This window comes from Vitis vinifera, chromosome 11 (assembly GCF_030704535.1).
Source record: "Vitis vinifera cultivar Pinot Noir 40024 chromosome 11, ASM3070453v1".
In the NCBI taxonomy this organism is placed as follows: Eukaryota; Viridiplantae; Streptophyta; class Magnoliopsida; order Vitales; family Vitaceae; genus Vitis; species Vitis vinifera.
The window spans coordinates 2374904-2395601 of NC_081815.1; the positions used below are offsets into that span (position 1 = coordinate 2374904).

A 20698-nucleotide genomic window follows, 5' to 3' on the forward strand; every position below is an offset into this window, starting at 1 on the left:
CATTCTGGGATGTCGCAGATGCAAGGCACCTGGAGATGTGATCTCTAGTCAAGGAAGATCGATGACCTTGGCTCCACACTGGGTGCTTCCTATTCTTGGGAAGCATGTTAAGGAAGAACCTAAATGATTTCAGGAGTACAGCAACAGGAAGGTCATCACAATTCACCACTCCACAATTATCTACAAACACCATAGATGTAACACTCCAGCATTCAACCAACAAGAGAGCCTAAAGTTAGCAATTCACTAGCTGTGAATCCCTAGTTCTTTGTTGTATTATCCTTCACATTTGCATACAAATTAATCAGCGAGTTCAGATCATTTTGTAGGCAGGTTTTACAGGAGCAACAAAATACCCTTGTCCAATTCCAAATTTAAACAAACCGACCCACCCATCAAACGTAACTCTTCAAAGAGATCAAGAATCGAATCTTTCCAATTTCCAACGCAAGACTTGCTTTTCGTTTTTCAACTGTGAAAGGTTTTAAGCATTGACAAAAGCATCTGCAGCAACTAACTTTTGTTCCACCCCAATTAAATAACCAACAACAAATCTTATGATGAGTTTTCAACCTCACCAAGGGACGAAAAATCTGCAAGAAAAGATCCAAGAAAACAAATGCCAAGTGCTCTATAAGTTTGTTATCTCATTCACAGATTGTTTCACTCTGAGATGTTAATCAGATTCATGATCAATTTGAAGGGTTATGAACTTCTACAAACTTAAGGTCCAAGAAAACAAAGCACCCAGAATGGAATTGAGATCATGAATGACATGTAGAAAGAATAAACAGATAACAGTAAATGCCCATAGCAAACTAAGATCTAATGACAAAATCAATATTCTGCTAATGGCCCTAACTTCAGTGATCTAATGGTATAGCTCAATTATCAATCTAGATATCATATTCAGAGCATCAAATCACAAAACCTCTGGTTAACCATTTCGCATCATCACCAGCCAGCCAAATTTTTGCTGCAAACAGTTTCAGATGCTATTGCCCAAAATCAACCCCCAAATTCAGATAATTAGCCAACAACAGTAATAATACCAAAATATTAGCAAACAGTGATGTTAGATTAGATACTGATGGACCTGTTGGCGTCTCCCCTCTTGCTCCTTTCTCTGTGAACTTGCTGCCCTGCTCGAGCAAACAATCACAGGGAGGCATTGTGTTGAATGAAACGCACCTAAATTGGATTTAACAAAACCCCCAATCAAAAAGGAAAACAGAGCAGACATTCATGGAAACCATTTCAAGGTAGTGATGATCATATGGATTCATGATCCCTGATTAAAAAAAAAGGCTCCAATCTGCAGACATTTTGAGCTATTCTTTTCCAAATTTCAACATTAATATTCCGTGAAAATTCACATCGGCAGTTCTACAGAAAATGAGAACAGTTTATTTATTAAAATGAGATGCCAGGCATCATCACCACCACCACCACCTCCATCATCCTACATTTCATGAATATTTACATCTGGTGAAACAGGGAAAGAGGCAGCATCATAATAGTCATCCTAGTCATCAAACGCTGACGCTCGCGATCTCTTCAGGATCTTCGAAGTTAGGGTCCTTGGAATCCACAGCCCCATTGCGGAACTCGATCTCGGTGCGGGAGTTCCCGTCCCCGGACCACGTAAACTTACCGCCGTGCCCACCCTTCTTGGGCGATCCGCTCATGCCGGTCGCCGATTTCCGATCCTTCCTCACCTCCTGCCCCGATTTGGCGTGACATTTGGATCCTTTCCCAGGGTTCCTCATCTCCCTCTCGGCTTTCTCAGTCAATGCAGGGGAGTCTGCCTGATTTGGAACGTGTATATAGAGAGAAATAGGAGTATTTTTTGGCGCGTAGCGTGGGTGTAGGTTGGTGCGATTGGATTACGACATATGGATAAGAACGATGCCTAATCGCACACCCTTCACGTGACCTAGATGCAACATTGCATTTAATTGACTGCCAGTCACGCTGATTCAGCCATTAGTGTCCATCTCCCACTGTTTTCCTTTGTTTTCTGTGCGTTTCTCGAGAATTTGCCGTCCTGATATGAAGCATATCCGTAAGTTCTTTGCAAAGCAGATAGCCCTAACCAAATTTCTTGGGGTATCAAAGATGACTCCCTCCATGTTTCGCCTGCTGACTTCACATGACAAAGAATATGTTCGCTGATCAATCACAGTCTCGAGTGTTTCCAAAAGGTCACCGAATCGTTGCGGTGGCATCAAAATCTTTCTTGTCGACTCATCTATCCTACGGATACAACAAAGAATAATATCCACATTAGCCAAGGATTTGTGAAGGCATTAACATTAGAACTTTTGATTCAATATACGATTCCTTTTACATAGATGTGGTAGCATTTGCCCCCTTTCAAAAAGTACCACATTTGCCCCCTTTCAAAAAGGTAATTGCCTCGTACCTGTGATTATAAACAACGATGATAAAATTTGACATGATTTATGAATATTACATAAATTTAACATATTTTTTACAGTTTTGGATTGAATATAAATGAGTTTTGATCAAATTCATAATCTTACTATTAACCTAATTACATTTTAAACCATTTAATCTAAATTTTAATCATTTTTAAATAAATAAGTCAATTGATTTATAAATATATTTGATTATGAGGACTTAATTATTAAATGAGTTACACGACATATCAAGTTTGGGTTAAGGTATGGAATAAAATATTTATATTTTGACACCATATGAATATAACTCATCAACACAAATTGTTAAGGCATTAAAGTTGAAACTTTTTATTCAATATACAATTCCCTTTATGCAGATGTGTTAGCATTTGCCTCCTCAGAGGAAGGTAATTGCCTCAGCACTTGTGGTTATAGATAAGGGTAATAAAGTTTGCCATGATTTATAAACATTTCATGAATCTAACATATTTTTTACGGTTTTGAGTTGAATATAAATGAATTTCTATCAAATTCATTAATAATCTCACTATTAACCTAGTTATATTGTTAAACTATTTAATCTAAATTTTAATCATTTTTAAATAAATAAATAAATCAATTGATTTATAACACATGCTTGATTATGAGGACTTAATTATTAAATGAGTTACACAACATATCAAGTTTGGGTTAAGGTATGGAATATAATATTTATATTTTGACACAATATGAATACAACTAGTCAACACGAATTGTCACCCCTAATTATAGATAAAGAGCGGACATAAATGGATATGACAAGTATAATAATTTTCCATACTTATATATATTTTTAAAATTAACCTAATATATATTTTTTATCTTTTAAAATTAACTTCATTTTTTTAATTACATTAACATAAATACACTTCTATAAATAAATGATATATTGTAAAATTTTAAAATATTTTATTAAAAAATACATTTTTATTATTTAATATTTATTAAATTATTATTCTTAACTCAATCATATAAATATTTAGAGCATGTCGAGACCAAATAACACTTGAACCCAAGTTTTATAAAAATTAAATTTATCTTTAATCCATTTATTTTAATATAAAATTCATATAATTAAGCATAAAATTGGATAAGTATTGAAAAAACTTATCCCATTGTCATCTTGTGTAAGGGTTTGTGTTTACTAATTTATATTTTATATCAAAATAATTAGAGTTGGTTCATAATATAAATAATAGAGGATATGGTTGCTTTAACGGAGAAACAAAAATTAAAATTATCATAATATAAATAAATAAGATATAATTTGTTATAACTTATTTATTGATTTTTTAAAAATTTATGCATTACAAATGGGAAATTAATAAATTTAAATTAAATTTTGTTATACAAATTAGGTTAATTCAACCAAAGGTAGCCACCCTACAATGGGTGAATAAGGTGATGATCTCTTTTTACAAATTTAAAATGTATGAATATAAGAGACAATTATATGTAAATATATAATAAAATAATATAAAAACAACTGCATATAAATTAATAAAATAGGGAAGAGAAAATGTAAATATAAAATTTTTATAGTGATTCGACACAACCTGACCTACGTCCACTCTTCTCTAATTTCAATTCCAAACTCGAGGTTCCACTATTTCAAGGTTTTCAAAACAAGTCTTCAAATAATACAATTGATTTATGGTTACAATATACCATCTTGGACTTTTAGCTCAAAACACCCTTTATAAACCTCAAAAGATACCTCACTATTAAATTACCCCTCAAATGATACCACACACTTGGGAATCTCTAAGTGATATCTCACACTTAAATTATAACTCTAAAATATTTACAAATAAAGATAATAAAGGACCTCACAAAATCTTAGTACAAAACTTTAAGGTTCAAACGATACAAAAAAACTATGATTGAATTGTGCATTAATGATATACAAGTTTTAAAACAATGGTGCACTCAAATATACTATCTTAAGGCTTAAATATATCAAAGAAATGTTTAAAAAAGTCAAGCTAATAAAACAATGAAGATTTAAGCTTTTATATAAAGAAAAAAATGTCAAACTAGTCATTGGAGGTTCAACCGATCGAGTTGGAGGTCGACCGATTAACTAATTGTTAGCATTTAATGTTTGACATGTGATTGTTGGACCTCACTGAGGTAGGAGTTGACCGGTTGAGGTTCAATCTTGATCGATTGAACAACCGTTCTGGAAGAAAGATAATTTTTTTTTCACCCCTCGCTCGGTTGAGCTGGATTTGACTGGTTCCTCACCCGGTTTAATCGATTGAGTTGTTTTTTACTTAATAACCAACTTTTTCAACTTAAAACATTTTAAACAAGTTTGAAAAACATTTGACATAATGTTTTAGTTGAAAACATGAAATTATCTAATTTTAAATAATTTAAAATGAAAAAACTCTTTGATGCTTTTGGTGCACAAGTAAATAATGTAATGCATAAAAATCTCAATATACTAACAACCTTATAAAGAGATTTTATGAAGCTTAAATATTGAAAAACACTTATCTTTAATGTCTTTTTTTTCTTCATGATTTATCTTTAACTTTATTTGTTTCTGTGATTACCACTTTAGAAATCGTCTTACCTAAACACACTTAAAATATAATCATTAGCTCTAAACCTTATTTTATTATTATCAAAATTGAGATTAGCCAAACTTTGGTTTTACAAATTTGTTTAAAAATTAATTATATTAGGGATAAGGTGGGTTAAAACATTAAAAAATTCAAATCAATCCCTAACTCATTTATTTTAATTATAGAATCGAGTTTTGAATACTTCATTTAAAAATAATTTGATATCCGGTAAGAATAGATTAAACTTTTTATAGTGTTCCGACGTATTATTTTGGTGACTCATCCACTAAAAGGATAACATTATTACACAACAACAGAATATTTTATCATTATTAATAATAGTTTTCAGGTTATGAGAAGGAAATTATTTATGTTAAAAATAGGTTTTTTTATTTTTCTAGGGATTGGCCGCCACGCTCAGGCTCAGCTGATGACTCATACACCCAATGCGTGTGCGTCAAGCCTCAGAAAAGCGTCTTTCGACTTGGGCCTCAAGCCCACAAATCATCTCCTCTTCCCAGGAATCCAATTCTCATCTGTCGACGTGACACCATTTCATTTAAAAAAAAAAAAAGAAAAAAAAAAAGGGGGCGGAATCACAGACAAAAAAAGAAACGGTAGGGCATTATTGGGTAGAATAGCAAAAATATATATAAAGGTAATGTCTGCAACATTTGCCCTCCTACACCCGCCGGCATCTCCTCTTCCTCCGTTCCTCTCCTTCAGTCGAGTCTCTCATTTCCACTCTCCTCCGCCGCTCTCCACCGCCGGTGAGTTCTCGTACCAGCATTTTTAGTTTATGCTAGTTGCGACCTCTGCAAGTTAGAGCCTTTCACTTCTTTTGTGTAGCATCGAGGTTCAGCTTTATAATTTTTAATTTTTTTTTAATGTGTTGTTTATATTGTTGTATAATTTTCTGTTTATATTTATCAAATATTTTATGGGGATTTTTTTTATTAGACTTAAAATTTAAGCGATTTAAGCTGGATATATTTGTGTGTTTTTTTGTTTTTGTTATTACACCTCTGTTTGGCTACTGAGAGAATGAGGGGAAAATAAATAAAATTCTGGGTTATATTATTATTATTATTATTTTTATTATTTAGAAGACTTAAAATTTGAAGGGATTTAAGGCTGAATTATTTGCGGATTTTTTGTTTTTCTTATTACATCTCTGTTTGGTTACAGAAAAACATGAGAGAATGTGAAAAAAAATAATTGAAGGGAGTTAAGCCGAATTTATTTGTCTGTTTTGTGCTTTTAAGAAAACTGAGAACGAGGTGAAAACAAAATTCTGTATTTGGCTGCTGAGAAAACTGAGAGAACGAGGAGCAAATAAAATTCTGGATGATATCATATTTATTTTATTTTATTACTATTATTACTATCGTTAAAAGAAAAACAAGAAACAGGTGGAAAACCGAGTTGGGCTTAGGCATATAATTATGTGTGAAAGTGTTAGTATGTATTTGTTTACAGCCTGAATAGTGAAAATTACAACATTGAAGAGTTGAATTTTTTGGTTTTTTATTTTTATTTTTATTTTATTTTATGCATTTTTCTCAGCAACCAAACACGGCATAACATAGTTTCCATGATGATTCCTCTCTTCAGAATGTCTAGTCATGTTTTAGGTAAAATTGTTAGTTCAGGACATCCTTTTATTTGTATTCATGGTTCTGGGGACATTTTTTTTGTGTTTATTCATTCATTATCTTAATCTTTTAGGAAAGGTATGTTTTAAAAGTAAATGTTGGTTGTACTTGTTAGTTAGTTAATGTGGTTGTGGTGAAACTAGACAGATTTTTGGAGGCTGACATCTAGAAGATCTGTTCCGATATCTAAGACTTCAATATCAACAATGACAAATGTAAGTACCAATTTGATTCAAATCCAAAAGAGTTACATTTAAAGTTAATGCTGCTTTAAAAATTATAACTTTGTTTTGTAATTCACATAAGAATACTGGCCCATTGCAATGTTAACTGCAGATTTGAATTCTGTAGCACAATCAAGTTATTTCTTAAACTAACCCTAATGCTGCCCACAGGATGAAGAAAATGCAGGCACTGTAAAGAAACAGTTATCTAAATTATTTGAGCAATCACTTAGAATAACCGTCCCTTCTGAGTCAGATGTGGAGCCTTTGATTGCTGCTTGCGCTCCAAAGTTTGGGGATTACCAATGGTATGGTTTATTTTGTTTTGTTTTATTTTTTGTTGTTTTCCTTTTCCACAGTAGGACCATTATAAGTTCCAATAGAATTCCACTAGTACTTCCAGAAGAGATATTTATTGATTTGAATTCATATATCTATGTATATTTGTTTGATTGCTTGGTAAGGGTGGGATTCTTGCTGTTCTTGCAGTAATAATGCCATGGGTCTATGGTCAAGAATCAAAAATAAAAAGGACAATGGATTTAAGGGTCCCCCAACTATAGGAAAGGTATTTCCATTGACATTTTCCATTTTGTTTACTCTTATGTTGTCTATACAAAGTCAATTCATCATGGGTGGTTAATCATTTTTTGATTAGACCTTGAATTTAATCCATTCGAACAATTATCATTGCTTTTCTCTTTTGTAGGTCATCATGGAAAATCTCCCTCCAACTGAAATGATTGAAAAATGCACCCTTGCAGGGCCTGGGTTTGTAAATATTAAATTATCAACGAGTTGGATAGCTAAGGTGTTTACAAGGCCTTAACTTTTATTTTTGGTTGGAAACTATGTCAATCTATTCTTGTAAGAGAAATTATACATGGATCTGTTAATTATGTTTGAACATCTCTCTTCCTCCCTCCTCCTTCCTCCCACACCCCCAATCCCACCCCCGCACCCCTCCCAAATCCCCCCTCTTTTTTTTGTTCTTGTTTTCCTGTTTGAAGAACCATTTCATTGCTGTTGCTGCAGAACATTCAAAAAATGCTAATTATTGGCATTGAAACATGGGCACCAAGGCTTCCGATCAAAAGGGCAGTGGTTGACTTTTCCTCACCCAATATAGCAAAAGAAATGCATGTTGGCCACTTAAGATCTACTATTATTGGAGATACTTTAGCTCGTATGCTTGAGTTTTCAAATGTTGATGTGCTGCGGCGAAACCATGTCGGCGATTGGGGTACACAGGTAGATGTGATATTTGAAAATGTGGTTATTGTATGGAAACTGTTATATTTGATAATAGCTGTAATAAAAGTATTGCTTCCTGCTTTATGGATAAATTTTTCAATGCAAAAGCATGTGTCACCTTTTGGGCCAAATGTTTTCTTATTGGAGGGCAGTAAACTTTAGTCTTTTATCCCTCCTTATGGACTTGTGACAAGCCCTCCAACTTATATATACTAGCTTTCCTAACTGGCTAAAGATCTTTTTGCTTTCTTGCTGTTCTCTGCCATCTTTAATAGCTCCACCAGGGCAATATTAGTATAAAGGATTCTTTAGAGTTTTCTGGTTATCTGGCTTATCAAGGATGGGATTTAGGTACACTTGTACTAAATCTTTTAAAGAAATGATATTCACTCATATTCTTTGTGCTATGGTGAGCTTTGTGTTGATGCCATTAAAGTAGAAGTTGTTATAGTTGATAGGTATTATCATTATTTTTTTTATCAGAAGTTGATAAGTATTATTATCTGTTCTATATAAGAAGAATCAAATAATATACAGTGATGCTCTTTCTTTTCCAACCAATACAGTCTGGCTAATGATATCATATGTGTTCTGTTTTTCCTTTTTTTTTTTTTTCTGTACAGTTTGGTATGCTGATTGAATTCCTCTTTGACAAGTTCCCAAACTGGGAACATGCAAGTGCACAAGCCATTGGAGATCTACAGGTAAGCAGAAATCTCTAAGAAAATTTTGGGCCACTTGGAGAACAGAAAAGTTGATTATCTGAGTCTTACTTTCATTCAATAATCATTAAAAAAAGGAAAAAAACATATTGGTTTTAAACATCATGATGAAGTTTTGGCATCATGTTGCATTGGTGGCACCAACCAAATACTTTTAGATTGAGTTAATTCCCAAGTGAACCTAGTTTGGGCCTTCCAAGCAGCCCTCTTAACATCTCTCTCTCTCTCATTTTTTTAATGTGAAATTTAAAATTTGATATACAAAAACTAAGTGACAAACTGCTAATACACTTTTGGGCCACGCATGGATAATTCATTAGTGATTGTTCTATTTTATTTTGATTGGAGCAAGTTTATTCAATTGGAAACAGGACCATACTCTTTATGGGTGAGAATAATGTTGATCTCTCCCTCTCTCCTTATCTCTCTCTCTTTTGGATAGAGACAGTAGTGACATATTAAAAGACTCTTTACAAAAAGGGGGACACTATCCTACTACAAGGAAGTATCAAGGATGCAAATGAGTGCCAAAAGGCTAATGCATTAGGAAAAGAAAAAGTAATCTGGATAAAGATTTAGAACAACCAAATCCTCCCTAAAAACTCACAAAAATCCAAGACAGAAAGCTTAGCAATTTTTTTGATAGGTAAGTAAAAAATGTATTAAAGAGAAATGAAAGTATACACGATATATACAAAGTAACCAAAAGACCAAAAATTGAGGTGCGAAGACACAAAAAACCAGTAACTGTGCCCTACAAACAGCCGAACGAGTCCACAAATTCTAACAATGACAAAAAAACTGTCCCTAGTATACAATCTAATCCAATTCCAAAAAAGTTTCAAGAAAGAATTTTTAATTGTTTTGCCCAAGTTTTCACAATTATCAAAGGCTCTCCTATTTCTCTTTCAAGCCTTTTTTCTTGTTTTTCCAACAAAAGAACCACACCACCTAAAGAGAAACCCCATAGCTGAAGAGTGCATCAACCATTGTATATTGAGCAAAACAAAAAATCAACTGCCATAAATTGCGTACTTTCATGCAATGAAGGAGAATATAATCACCCATTTTTTCTTCTTTTTTCCACATGTAGCATCTATTAGGAATCCTCCAAACCCTCCTATTGAGTTGATTCAGAGTCAAAATCCTAGCTTAGGTTGCTTCCCAAGCAAAGAAGCCAACTCTCACCGGGACCTAGGAGTTCCATACTATGTCGTAAGGGAATGGTTCTACTCTCCTACTTCTCAAAGAGAAGTAGAAAGACTTAACCTAGAGCTTAAACTAATGGAGTGATCATACAATCTCCAAAAAATACATCTACCTCCTCTAGCTTCTAATGATGCTACTATCTAACAAGCCTAGGGCCCTAGCTACCGTTGTCCTAGACATCAACCACCCAAGCATCTTTTGAAGAGGCTATAGAATAAACATCCATAAATGATTCCTTCAAAGGTGTGTCCCTACATCACTTGTCTATCCAAAATTTCACCCTGTGGTCGGAGCCAACCTTGAAGCTTGTTTGATCCTTGAATGCCTCCCATCCACCTTTGATTGCCTTCCATATTCTCACTATATACCCCTCTCTTGCTTCTTTAGTGCATCGACCCCTTTCTTACTATCTGTACTTTCCTACAATTACTCGTTTCCAAAGAGAGTTCTTTCACACACAAATCTCTAGAACCATTTTCCCAAAATAGCCTTATTAAGGATGGATATATTTCTGATGCCCAATCCCCCTTTTTGTTTTGCCATGCACATAATAGTTCAATTCACAAAATGTGACTTGTGATCCAAAGCCCTCCTTCCCTAAAGAAAACCCATTTGAATCTTTTCTAATCTCATACCTACCCTTTTTGGGATGGCAAAAGAGGGACATGAAATAAATGGTAAATCGGACAAAGTGCTTTTTATCTAAGTTTGTTCCTTCTTTTGAAAGATATTGCCTCTTCTACAAAGCAAGCCTTGCTTGAAATCATTCTTCCATCCTTTCCCAAACCCTGTAGGACTTGTAAAGAGCTCATAACGGTAGGCCTAAATAGGTGGTGGAAGAACACCCACCTTACAACCTAAAATCCTAGTAAGTTCCTCCATATTAGAGACATCCCCAACAAGGATCAACTCACTTTTCTGTAGGTTAATCTTTAGTCTTGATATCACCTCAAACCACAAAGGCCCAACTCAATTGTTATAGATTCACCTTTCTAGCATCACAAAGAATGAGGGTTTCATATGCAAATAACAAATGGGATAACTCCACCCCTTAACCATTTCTACCTCTTACTAAAAAGCTATCAATAAAACCCTCCTCTTTTACCCTGATAAGAATGTGTGAGAGAGTGTTCATTCCTAGAATGAATAGATAAGAGGACAAAGGGTTTCCTTGTCTCAACCCCTTAAAGCTTTGGAAGAAGCTTGAAGGGGATCCATTTACCAAGACAGTGAAGCCGGCTATAGAGATGCACCGTTTGATCCAACTAATACACTTGGATCCAAAACCTATTTTTTCTAGAAGTGTAGGAACAAAACTCCAATCTACATGGTCATAAACCTTTTTAAAGCTTGCAAATGATTGCTCTCAAGTTGACTTTAAGTCTAGAATCAATGGCCTCATTTGCTATCAAAACAACATCGAAAATTCATTTACCTGCCACAAAAGCATGTTAAAAATCCAAGACTAACCACTTTTTAAAATTTGTTTACAAGGTCCTTAGCTAGAAGCTTGTATAAACCTCCAATCTAGCTAATTGGTCTAAAGCCCTTTAGGTCATCTGCCCCCACTTTCTTTGGCACCAAAGCAAAAAATGTGGCATTTAAACTCCTATGAAAAGACTCTAGTTCATGGAATTCCTTAAAGAACCCCATAACCTCTTTTTTCATAAAAACCCAATGAAACTACCAGAATGCCATGGTGAAGCCATCCAGTTGGGGGCTTTATCCCCACTTAAGCTATACAAAGTAGCTAGGACTTTCTCCTTGGAGAAGGGGATCTTCAGAGCTTGTGAATCAACATTAGGTGAGGAGTTAAAGGTCAGCCCACTAATGCTCGACCTCCATTCCCCTAACTCAGCAAGAATCATGCTAAAAGCATTTGCCACACCTTCTATAACGTTTCCCTCCTTAATTAGAAATTCACCATCCACCCTCAACTTGGCTAAAATATTTCTTCTTCTTTGAGCATTGACCATTTGTGAAAAAAAATTATTATTCTTATCCCCCCCTTTTAGACAAAGTTCTTTTGATTATTGTCTCCAAGAGATTTCCTCCATTTCTGCCCACTTTTTGAAATCTTCCACTGCCTCCCTCCTAACCTCAGAAAGCTTAACCTTAAACAATTTGTGGTCAATTCAAACAACATTGAGAGGGAGGACTCTTTTAAAGCTGGAGTTAAGCATTCCTGGTTTTGAAATATCCCTTGGTTGTGCTGCTTTCAAATGCAACACAACAAACACAATTTATTCTCCAAACCTTGCAACACCTCAACCCCACAAAACTATAATGCCTCTAAGCAAGAAGTCTTTATTTTATTATGGAAAGCACACAAGAACACCCAGATAAAGAGGACAAAAGATGCCTCAAGGTACAGGCTTTCCTGTGGTGGATAAAAACGTGATTTGCTGCTGGTTCCTCATACTTATGCATCAGTTGCACCATTTAACCAAGGATCAGACCCTCTTTATCAGCTGATCCATTGTTTAATCTTCATCTAGATCACTTCCCAAACCAAAAGGAAAAAGAAAAAGCAAAAGTTTTACAGGAGAACTTCACCCTTATACCTCTTTGCCAAGAAATACAACTCATCCATCTGGAGATAAGGATTTACATAAGGATCAAATGCCTCACTCTTGGTGCACCTCTCCACCAACCTGTCCAAAGAACCACTCATAACTGCAACCATGTGACTTTGCTGAAGGAGTTTCTCCACCATCTCACCAGACTTCCCCAAAATGACATTCCTCCCCAAAATAATCCCCTACTAATAACAATCTCTCCAACCGCTTGTCATGTAAGCCTTATTACACTTTTGATAAGTATAATTCTGCCATTTTTAGAAGCGGACTGCCCTAGTTCTTTCCCATCTAGCTGCATTTGGAAGGTGTGGGTACAACCCAAAATCAGCTTTTTTGCGTGGGAGGCCGCATGGGGCAAGGCGCTTACCCTAGATCTTGTTTAGAGAAGAGGATGGTCATTGGCTAATAGATGTTACATGTGTATGGAAAAGGAGGAGACCATAGATCATCTGTTGCTCCACTGCTCCAAAACAAGAGTCTTATGGGAGTTGCTTTTTTCTTTGTTTGGGGTGTCTTGGGTGATGCCGTGTTCAGTTAGAGAGATTTTGCTTAGTTGGCAGACTTCTTCTGTGGGCAAGAAACACAGGAAAGTGTGGAGGGCGGCGCCCTTGCATATTTTTTGGACGGTTTGGAAGGCGAGAAATCGTTTAGCCTTCAAGGATGATGTTATATCAATACAGAGGTTGAAATATTCCTTTTTATGCTCGCTTTGGTCTGAGGCAAAGCTGTTTATAGTAGAATGCCCTCAAACTTTGGTGAATTTTATAGATTGGGTGGGATCATTGTAAGATGTTGGGCCTTTTGGTGGGTGGGTCTTTATATGTTTTTGGTCTCTTTTGGTGGCGGGTGTATAGGTTTGTATACCTTACATAGGCTGTATACCTTGAGTCGCTCTTTAGGCGTCTCTTTTTAAATGAATTTTCTTTACTTATCAAAAAAAAAAATTTTTAGAAAAATATTGTCTTAGATGTAGAAAAAGGCTTAAAATGGAGCTGCTAGATGTAGGCAGACCTGAGTTGGTTGGAGGCAACTTTCCCACACTACAACCAAATCAAGATGCCATCAAAACAACATTGGAAACATTCCCCACTAGGATAAGTTTGTGTCTCATAAATCAACTGTCTGACTGATCACTGCCTCAAAATGGAGAAGGATCCGCCTCATGTAGTGGGAGCCATCTGCAAATAACAATTCAAAAATCTCCACCCTTCCACCAGCTCTTCTCCTTATCTTGAAACCCTTATAAAGCATTTGTCTACCTTTCTTCCAATGAAGCAACTAGAGCCTCCATCATAACAACAAACATATGGGGATAAAGGTTCTCCTTACCTCAAGGTGATGCTTATCTTAGTGCATCCATAATTTCATTATATTCCAAACTCTTGTAGCAAAGAACTTATCAGAAAAAAGAAAAAAAAAGAAAAAATCTAGTAGCAAAGTGTTAAAAATCATCTCAAGTGTCAAAATATAAGTCATCTGCCAAAATTTAAGGTTTAGAGGGGACCTGATCATTTTCATGCTCACATTTGGTTGTCAACTGTTATAATTGATTCATTTATATATATATATATATATATATATATATATATTTTTTTTTTTTATCAGTAAGTAATATGTGTATTCAAAAGAGGCGCTAAAGAAGCGACTCAAATAAATACAGTATAGAACAACTCACCCCCTTACAAAAGAACCCAAGCCACTAAAAAAGCACAAAAAACCCCCTCCCTTAATGCATGCACACCCATTCTATAAAATTTATTAAGGTCGAAGGACCATCTTTTATAACTGATTCATTTATATATGAAATTGGCATCCTTATGTTATTTTATTTTTCTTATACTATCAGAAGGCATTATAGTGTTAGAGAGCTTCAGTGAGGTTGGTATTGTTTGTTTACGGAATCCCTTGTCATTCTGGGGATGGTTCTTGTTGTATTGGAACTTGGAGTAAATTTGTGGATAATAATATCAAGAATTACCCTCTCCTTAACATGATGGTGCTTTTTTTTTTTCTCCTTTTCTTTTGTGTGTGTTTGTTGTGGCTCCTGTTTGTTTTAAAGATTATCAATTTGTAATGAATCAAAATCTGCATTTTTCAATAAATGAAAAGATATAGTGAAATTGTTTTGCAAAATATCTATTGTTATTCTAACTTAGATGATATTTCATTAGGAATTCTACAAGGCATCAAAAAAGAGATTTGACGAGGATCCTGCTTTTAAGGGGAGAGCACAACAGGCAGTGGTCCGTCTGCAGGTGAACACAATAATTTTATGCTGAAGAACTAATGTGAGGTTGATCCCTCTGTGATTGTTGTGATATCAAAATTGCTCTGCCTGTCAGAGATTTTAGGAACTTTATTTCTAACTTGTTTAAAAAGAGAAATTTAGCACTTTTTATTGCTGGAGATTTCATTATGTCTATTAAATTTCTCCTTATTACTTCCTATTTTATAACTTGTACTGCAGGGTGGGGAAACCAGCTATCGTAGGGCATGGGCACAAATCTGTGAAATAAGTCGAAATGAATTCAATAAAGTTTATCAACGCCTTGGAGTTCAGTTAGAGGAAAAGGTACAATTCGATATTTTCATTCTATCTATACCTACGAACCTGGGAAACATCCTGTGGATAGCCTTTTTTATTTTATATTTCTTGGCATGTAGTGCACGTGCAAGCTTCTTGCAGTAAGGCTTCACTTGGAGAAAGAACTAAGTGCTTAGGAAATTTTATCTGCATTTTGTGTGTTAAAAACTTGTTTTTTTTTTTTCTTTCTTTCATGCTGGAGAAAATATTGTATAAACAATAATCATGTAAAAATAAAGAACCATATGGAAATGAAGAAAATAATAACTGTTTGATCGGTTACGTGGAATGAAGACTTAATAATCTTGTTTTTCTATAAGTTTTTGAGTAAAGTAATTAGTAAGGCAACCTTTTTCTTTTTCACATGGTATTAGTGGTATTCTCAAATGGCAATTGATAATGCCCTGGAAAAGGTTGAGAATGATTAACCTTTCTGTGGTCCTTAATTTATTTATCATGGCTGATGGAACAGTGGAATGTATATGCTATTTCTTAACATGTGCCAGATTAGATTCTCAATTCAAATTGTCATCTTTACATGGCCCTGGTTACATTAAACCATAGACTTGTAAGTGATCATTCATATTTCTTATTTGTTTGAATCACCTTCTTGGTCATGGATATATCCTCCATTATTGACTGGGAAAAGTTTGATATCTAATAGAGATTCCATGTCTTGAACATATCCTCAACATCAGAGCATTTCCTTATTTGGAACTCATGATTATGTATATTGGCTTTAAATGAAATTTTGTATTAGGCTTGTATTTTGCTATTGGCTTGCAGGAAGTGCTTATTGTACGTGTGTGCTGTTTTACCTGCATATTTTGTTATTGCCAAAACTAAGCAGCAAAGTTATATGTATGATTATGATTTTGCCCTTTCTGTCAGGGAGAAAGCTTTTACAATCCATATATCCCTGGAGTTATAGAGCAATTGAGTAATCAAGGGTTAGTTGAAGAAAGTCAGGGTGCCCGTGTGATCCACATTGAAGGGGTGAATATACCTCTTATTGTTGTGAAAAGTGATGGCGGTTACAACTATGCTTCAACTGATATGGCAGCTCTTTGGTTAGTTATCTAAATTTTGGACTTCTTGACTCTTCAAACAGTTAATTTGATGATTGTTTATAGTTTTGTTTATGCATATTCAAATGTTCATTCTGGATTAGACTGTTGTTATTTACTCAAAGTTTTCTTATATTTTGGAGTGTGCATTCATCTCATTCTAATTGACTGTGCTGCTTGTGATCTGTAGGTATCGCCTTAATGAAGAAAAAGCTGAATGGATTATATATGTTACTGATGTTGGCCAACAACAGCACTTTGAAATGGTATTCAGTGTATGTATCAACTGGCCATATCCTATTATGTGATGGTTCTTTCATTTTGTTTGTTTCGTGGTGTAAATTTTTGTTGTTATGAGAGTTCTCTGCTTATTGTTTGTGGCATGTGAGTTCTCTTTCTTTCCTATTGTAATAACCAATATTTTCAGAATTGGACCAATCATTGAACCGGAAAAGTTACCAGTTCATGGTTCACTGGTCGGATCGGTGGTCGAATTGGTTACGTCATAAATATGTATTTTATATATTATTAAAATTAAAAATATTTATAATTTTTTTTAAATGTATAAAACATTAAAAATCAATAATATTTATTTTTTTCATCTTTAATATTATCGGGTTAATATATATAAATGTATTAAATATTTTATTTTATTTTTAAATAAAATATATATAACATTTAAATGTGAAGATATTAATTGAAAGTTATTTAATTTATCTATATATATATATATATTAAAAGTTATATATCTTATTATTTTACAATAGTAAAAATTATTATATTATTTTATTTATATTATTTATTATTATTATAAAAATTTTGAAAGCATTATTGTTATATAATTTATTATTATGTGAATATGTTAAAAAAAACTCAAGTAGTACAGTGGTGCTGTCCATGCCCCTTGAATCGGAGGTCTCCAGTTCAAAACCTCAAAATGTGTTATGCTTCAAAATTTTTTTTGTCATTCGTCCCTCCAACCAATTCCACATTGAAAGGTGATAGGAAAAAAAATGCCTTTATATTGCACATGAACTCCTCTCATAAGCAAACATCAAATAGCCCTTCTGCTAGCTCAGCCCCCCAACAATGTTAAAGCCCATTTTGGCCCAATAAGGTAAGAAGGGATCCAAGCCCGAACCGGTCGGTCCGGTCACGTTTTTAAAACATTGGTGATAACTTGTTGGCTTGGATTGCATAACTGATACTTTACTGCAATCAGATTACCTTTTTTTACTTTACAACAACTATTTTTTTTTTTTGATAGGACTTTACAACAACTATAGGATAGCGTTATTGAAATTGAAGGTTAAAGGTCAGTGACACTTTGGTTTTTCAGGCTGCCAAACTTGCAGGTTGGCTTCCAGCCAATGATAATATGTACCCCAAAGCTAGCCATGTTGGTTTTGGTCTTGTTCTTGGAGAAGATGGCAAGCGCTTTCGAACTCGCAATACTGAAGTAGTTCGATTAGTTGATTTACTTGATGAAGCCAAGAATCGCAGTAAATCTGTACTTATTGAACGTGGTATAGTAATAAATGTTCTTTGTTTTTCTGGTTCTGTAGCACATAGTTAAATCCCTTTATAATTATATTAATTTGAATCCTGATCAGGTAAGGCTGCCGAATGGACTGAGCAGGAGCTTGAGCACACAGCAGAGGCAGTTGGTTATGGGGCTGTTAAGTAAGCTTCCTGTGCTTTTATGAAATTTGCTAATGTTAGAATGTTTTTGAGATTTTATAACTAACAGTGTATTACACGAAGGAAATAAAGAATTTGGAATATTATTGTATTTAGACCAATAAGATGATAACAATAACTGACAATCATGCTGTTGTCTTTCATTTATTCCATATTTGCATGGAGTATTTGCGTTGTGTTTTTGATGTCCATCCCTGTAAAATGCAATACAACCACACGCAATTTAGTTGGTCAAAATTATCCACATCTTGACCAAACAACACAGAGATAGCCTTTTATAATTATATTTTCTTTTGTCAGCTCATGGAATGATTATCATACCTCATATAGTCTCAAACATGTATGTTACAATAATATTTTCTTTTTCAAAATTAATTACTTCTAATAAAATGTACTACGGTGTTATGTCATAAGACTCATAACTATACTATAAACCTTTCAGTTTTCAAAATTCCGGTTCATATATCGGGTTATTTAAAAGCATGCAATATAATTTGAATAATTATTCAACAGATTCATGGTTGGTAGATGATAATTTTAGGTAATAGCCACCACATCCACCATTAAAACACTATATCTCCGTAATATGAAAAAAAACATTTTGCAACAAAAATATGCTGTAGAAAGTCCTCAGCATATTTTGTCTGTCATATTGCAATAAAAGATGATTCTAATAGGATTTGTTTGCCAAAGAACATGGTTGTTTCACAGTGCCCCTTAGGTTGCTTTGATTTCATCCTGCTGTTTCCTTTTGGTCTATTTAATTTTATTGGTATTTGTCTGTTTGTTGTTTTTTTTTAATCAGATTGTCAGTTCTCGTTTGATGTATTTTAATTTGTCTTGACAGATATGCGGACTTGAAGAACAACAGATTGACTAATTACACATTTAATTTTGATCAGATGCTTAATGATAAAGTGCGTTTACTGTTACTTCTTATCTTCATTGTGCAATGTGCAATTCCTATGAAGCACAAAGCTAACATTTTTGCAATTCCTATTGTGGTCACCTGTTCAAGATTTTAATTTAAACTTCAAATAGACTTTGTTTGGCTCATCAGAAGTTGTTATATGGTTTTGTTATCTAACTTAGTATTTCCTATTTTTATTACTATTGCTACTCTTTTCGAACTGACTAACTTTTTGATGGGCAGGGAAATACTGCTGTTTATTTGTTGTATGCACATGCTCGAATCTGTTCAATCATTAGGAAATCTGGTAAAGACATTGATGAGTTAAAAAAGGTAAGTTCTCCTACTTGAAGTAGTAATCATTGGCTCACTGCAACCTTTTTGTTGTGCATGCATTCTTGCTCTCAAAGATTATGCTTTGTGCTCCATCACTGTTTTTTAATAAATTACCATTCTTCCGCACAATGAGTACGTTTCTTAGCAGCAAAAACTGGTGTTCAAATAACCATCCTTTAGAATTTGACAAGTTTCCACAAAAAGGAGACAGGGAGATCTCCAGTTCAATTTTGAGTTACCTTCTTAAGCTTAAGCTTTAGGTTTACACTATGTTCCTACCAATTCCCCAAGACTAGATCCCTGACAGTTAGTGAAGGAGGTGGCTGTTAGATACCACTAGCCCACAAGGCCTGTGGTAGTCGGCCAGCCAACATATTAAATTGTTATTAAAGTTTACGATTGTGTTTGTGTGTGTATCTGTTTTGTTTCTCATGTCTATTTGGTTGAGACAGACGGGAGTGCTAACATTGGACCATGATGATGAACGTGGATTGGGCCTTCACTTACTCCAATTTTCGGAGGTGAGACATTTCTGTTGCTTCTTGTAATTACGTTGAATGCTTAGCTTTATTACTTGCGATGCTTGTAGTTATGATAAATGTTCTTATGTTTGCACTCTCATTTTCCAGGTTGTCGAAGAGGCTTGCACCAATCTCTTGCCAAATGTTTTGTGTGAATATCTTTACAATTTATCAGAAAATTTCACAAAATTCTATTCCAACTGTCAGGTACAGTTTCTCAATCTCTCTTTTTCTGTATCTTGATAGAATATTTACATTTATCATGTCACCCACCCTAATAAATTAGGTCAGTAAGAGGATCTGCTGTGACAAGAAGAGCATATCACTTTGGTATTTATTTGGTTTAAAAGTGTAGAGACTTTTTTAAAGGGTGTCACTCCTTGGGTGTCATGGATTTCTTGGTTCTGATTATCCTTGTGCATCTATCAACCAAATTCTTTAGTGATGTTTTATCTATTATTCACCACTTTACTTAGCCATAGACGGTATATTTGCAAGCAATCTGTGCCTGGTTTCATTGGGATTTACTCCAAATTAACAAATGTTATTTTAAAAAATTGGGCAGGTTGTTGGATCAGCAGAGGAAACAAGCAGACTTTTGCTATGTGAAGCAACGGCTGTGGTCATGAGGAAGTGCTTCCATCTCCTTGGCATCACACCTGTCTACAAAATATGACATGCTTATTATATAATTTTTGAGCCCATTATTAGAAGTTTTCAATGCTTGGCTTGAGTAATCCACTAAATTGTATACACACTGCAGTTAGAGCAATTTTAGAGGCAAAAGTTTGGCTAACGTCAAAATATCAATGCGATATTCATCATTTTGTCCAATCATTTACGCTAAAGATGGTTAATTTGTATGGAGCCTGTTTTGTTTTTAAAAGTTAAACCTGGAGCC

At 34.4% G+C, this 20698-nt stretch overlaps 2 protein-coding genes across 3 annotated transcripts; one reads left to right on the plus strand and one right to left on the minus strand.

Moving 5' to 3' along the window:
* Positions 1-1337: 1337 nt before the first annotated feature.
* On the minus strand, positions 1338-2070 carry LOC100266350 (uncharacterized). The gene has a single exon (XM_003633068.4). It carries the CDS (start codon positions 1767-1769, stop codon positions 1533-1535), a length of 237 nt encoding a protein of 78 aa, XP_003633116.1. The 5' UTR covers positions 1770-2070; the 3' UTR covers positions 1338-1532.
* A 3469-nt stretch (positions 2071-5539) lies between these two features.
* LOC100261143 (arginine--tRNA ligase, chloroplastic/mitochondrial) lies at positions 5540-20631 on the plus strand. 2 transcript variants are annotated; one of them, XM_059740691.1, is made up of 18 exons: positions 5540-5805; positions 6838-6905; positions 7086-7222; positions 7404-7482; positions 7624-7725; positions 7950-8165; positions 8792-8872; positions 14850-14933; positions 15146-15250; positions 16154-16332; positions 16520-16604; positions 17669-17855; positions 17943-18012; positions 18878-18947; positions 19184-19273; positions 19729-19797; positions 19906-20004; positions 20363-20631. In XM_059740691.1, exons 1-18 carry the CDS (start codon positions 5697-5699, stop codon positions 20471-20473), a joined length of 1941 nt encoding a protein of 646 aa, XP_059596674.1. In that variant the 5' UTR covers positions 5540-5696; the 3' UTR covers positions 20474-20631. The 2 variants fall into 2 exon arrangements, with proteins under 2 accessions (XP_059596674.1, XP_059596675.1); XM_059740692.1 differs by having other exon boundaries at positions 5615-5805; positions 6834-6905.
* The last annotated feature ends 67 nt before the right edge of the window (positions 20632-20698 follow it).

Bases quoted from the DNA above. Each gene is read 5' to 3' on its own strand.
- LOC100261143 (XM_059740691.1), top strand. From the start codon at position 5,697: ATGTCTGCAACATTTGCCCTCCTACACCCGCCGGCATCTCCTCTTCCT. The intron at 7,223-7,403 runs GTATGGTTTATT...CTGTTCTTGCAG, and splicing joins AAGTTTGGGGATTACCAATG to TAATAATGCCATGGGTCTAT. The intron at 8,166-8,791 runs GTAGATGTGATA...TTTTCTGTACAG, and splicing joins TCGGCGATTGGGGTACACAG to TTTGGTATGCTGATTGAATT.
- LOC100266350 (XM_003633068.4), bottom strand. From the start codon at position 1,769: ATGAGGAACCCTGGGAAAGGATCCAAATGTCACGCCAAATCGGGGCAG.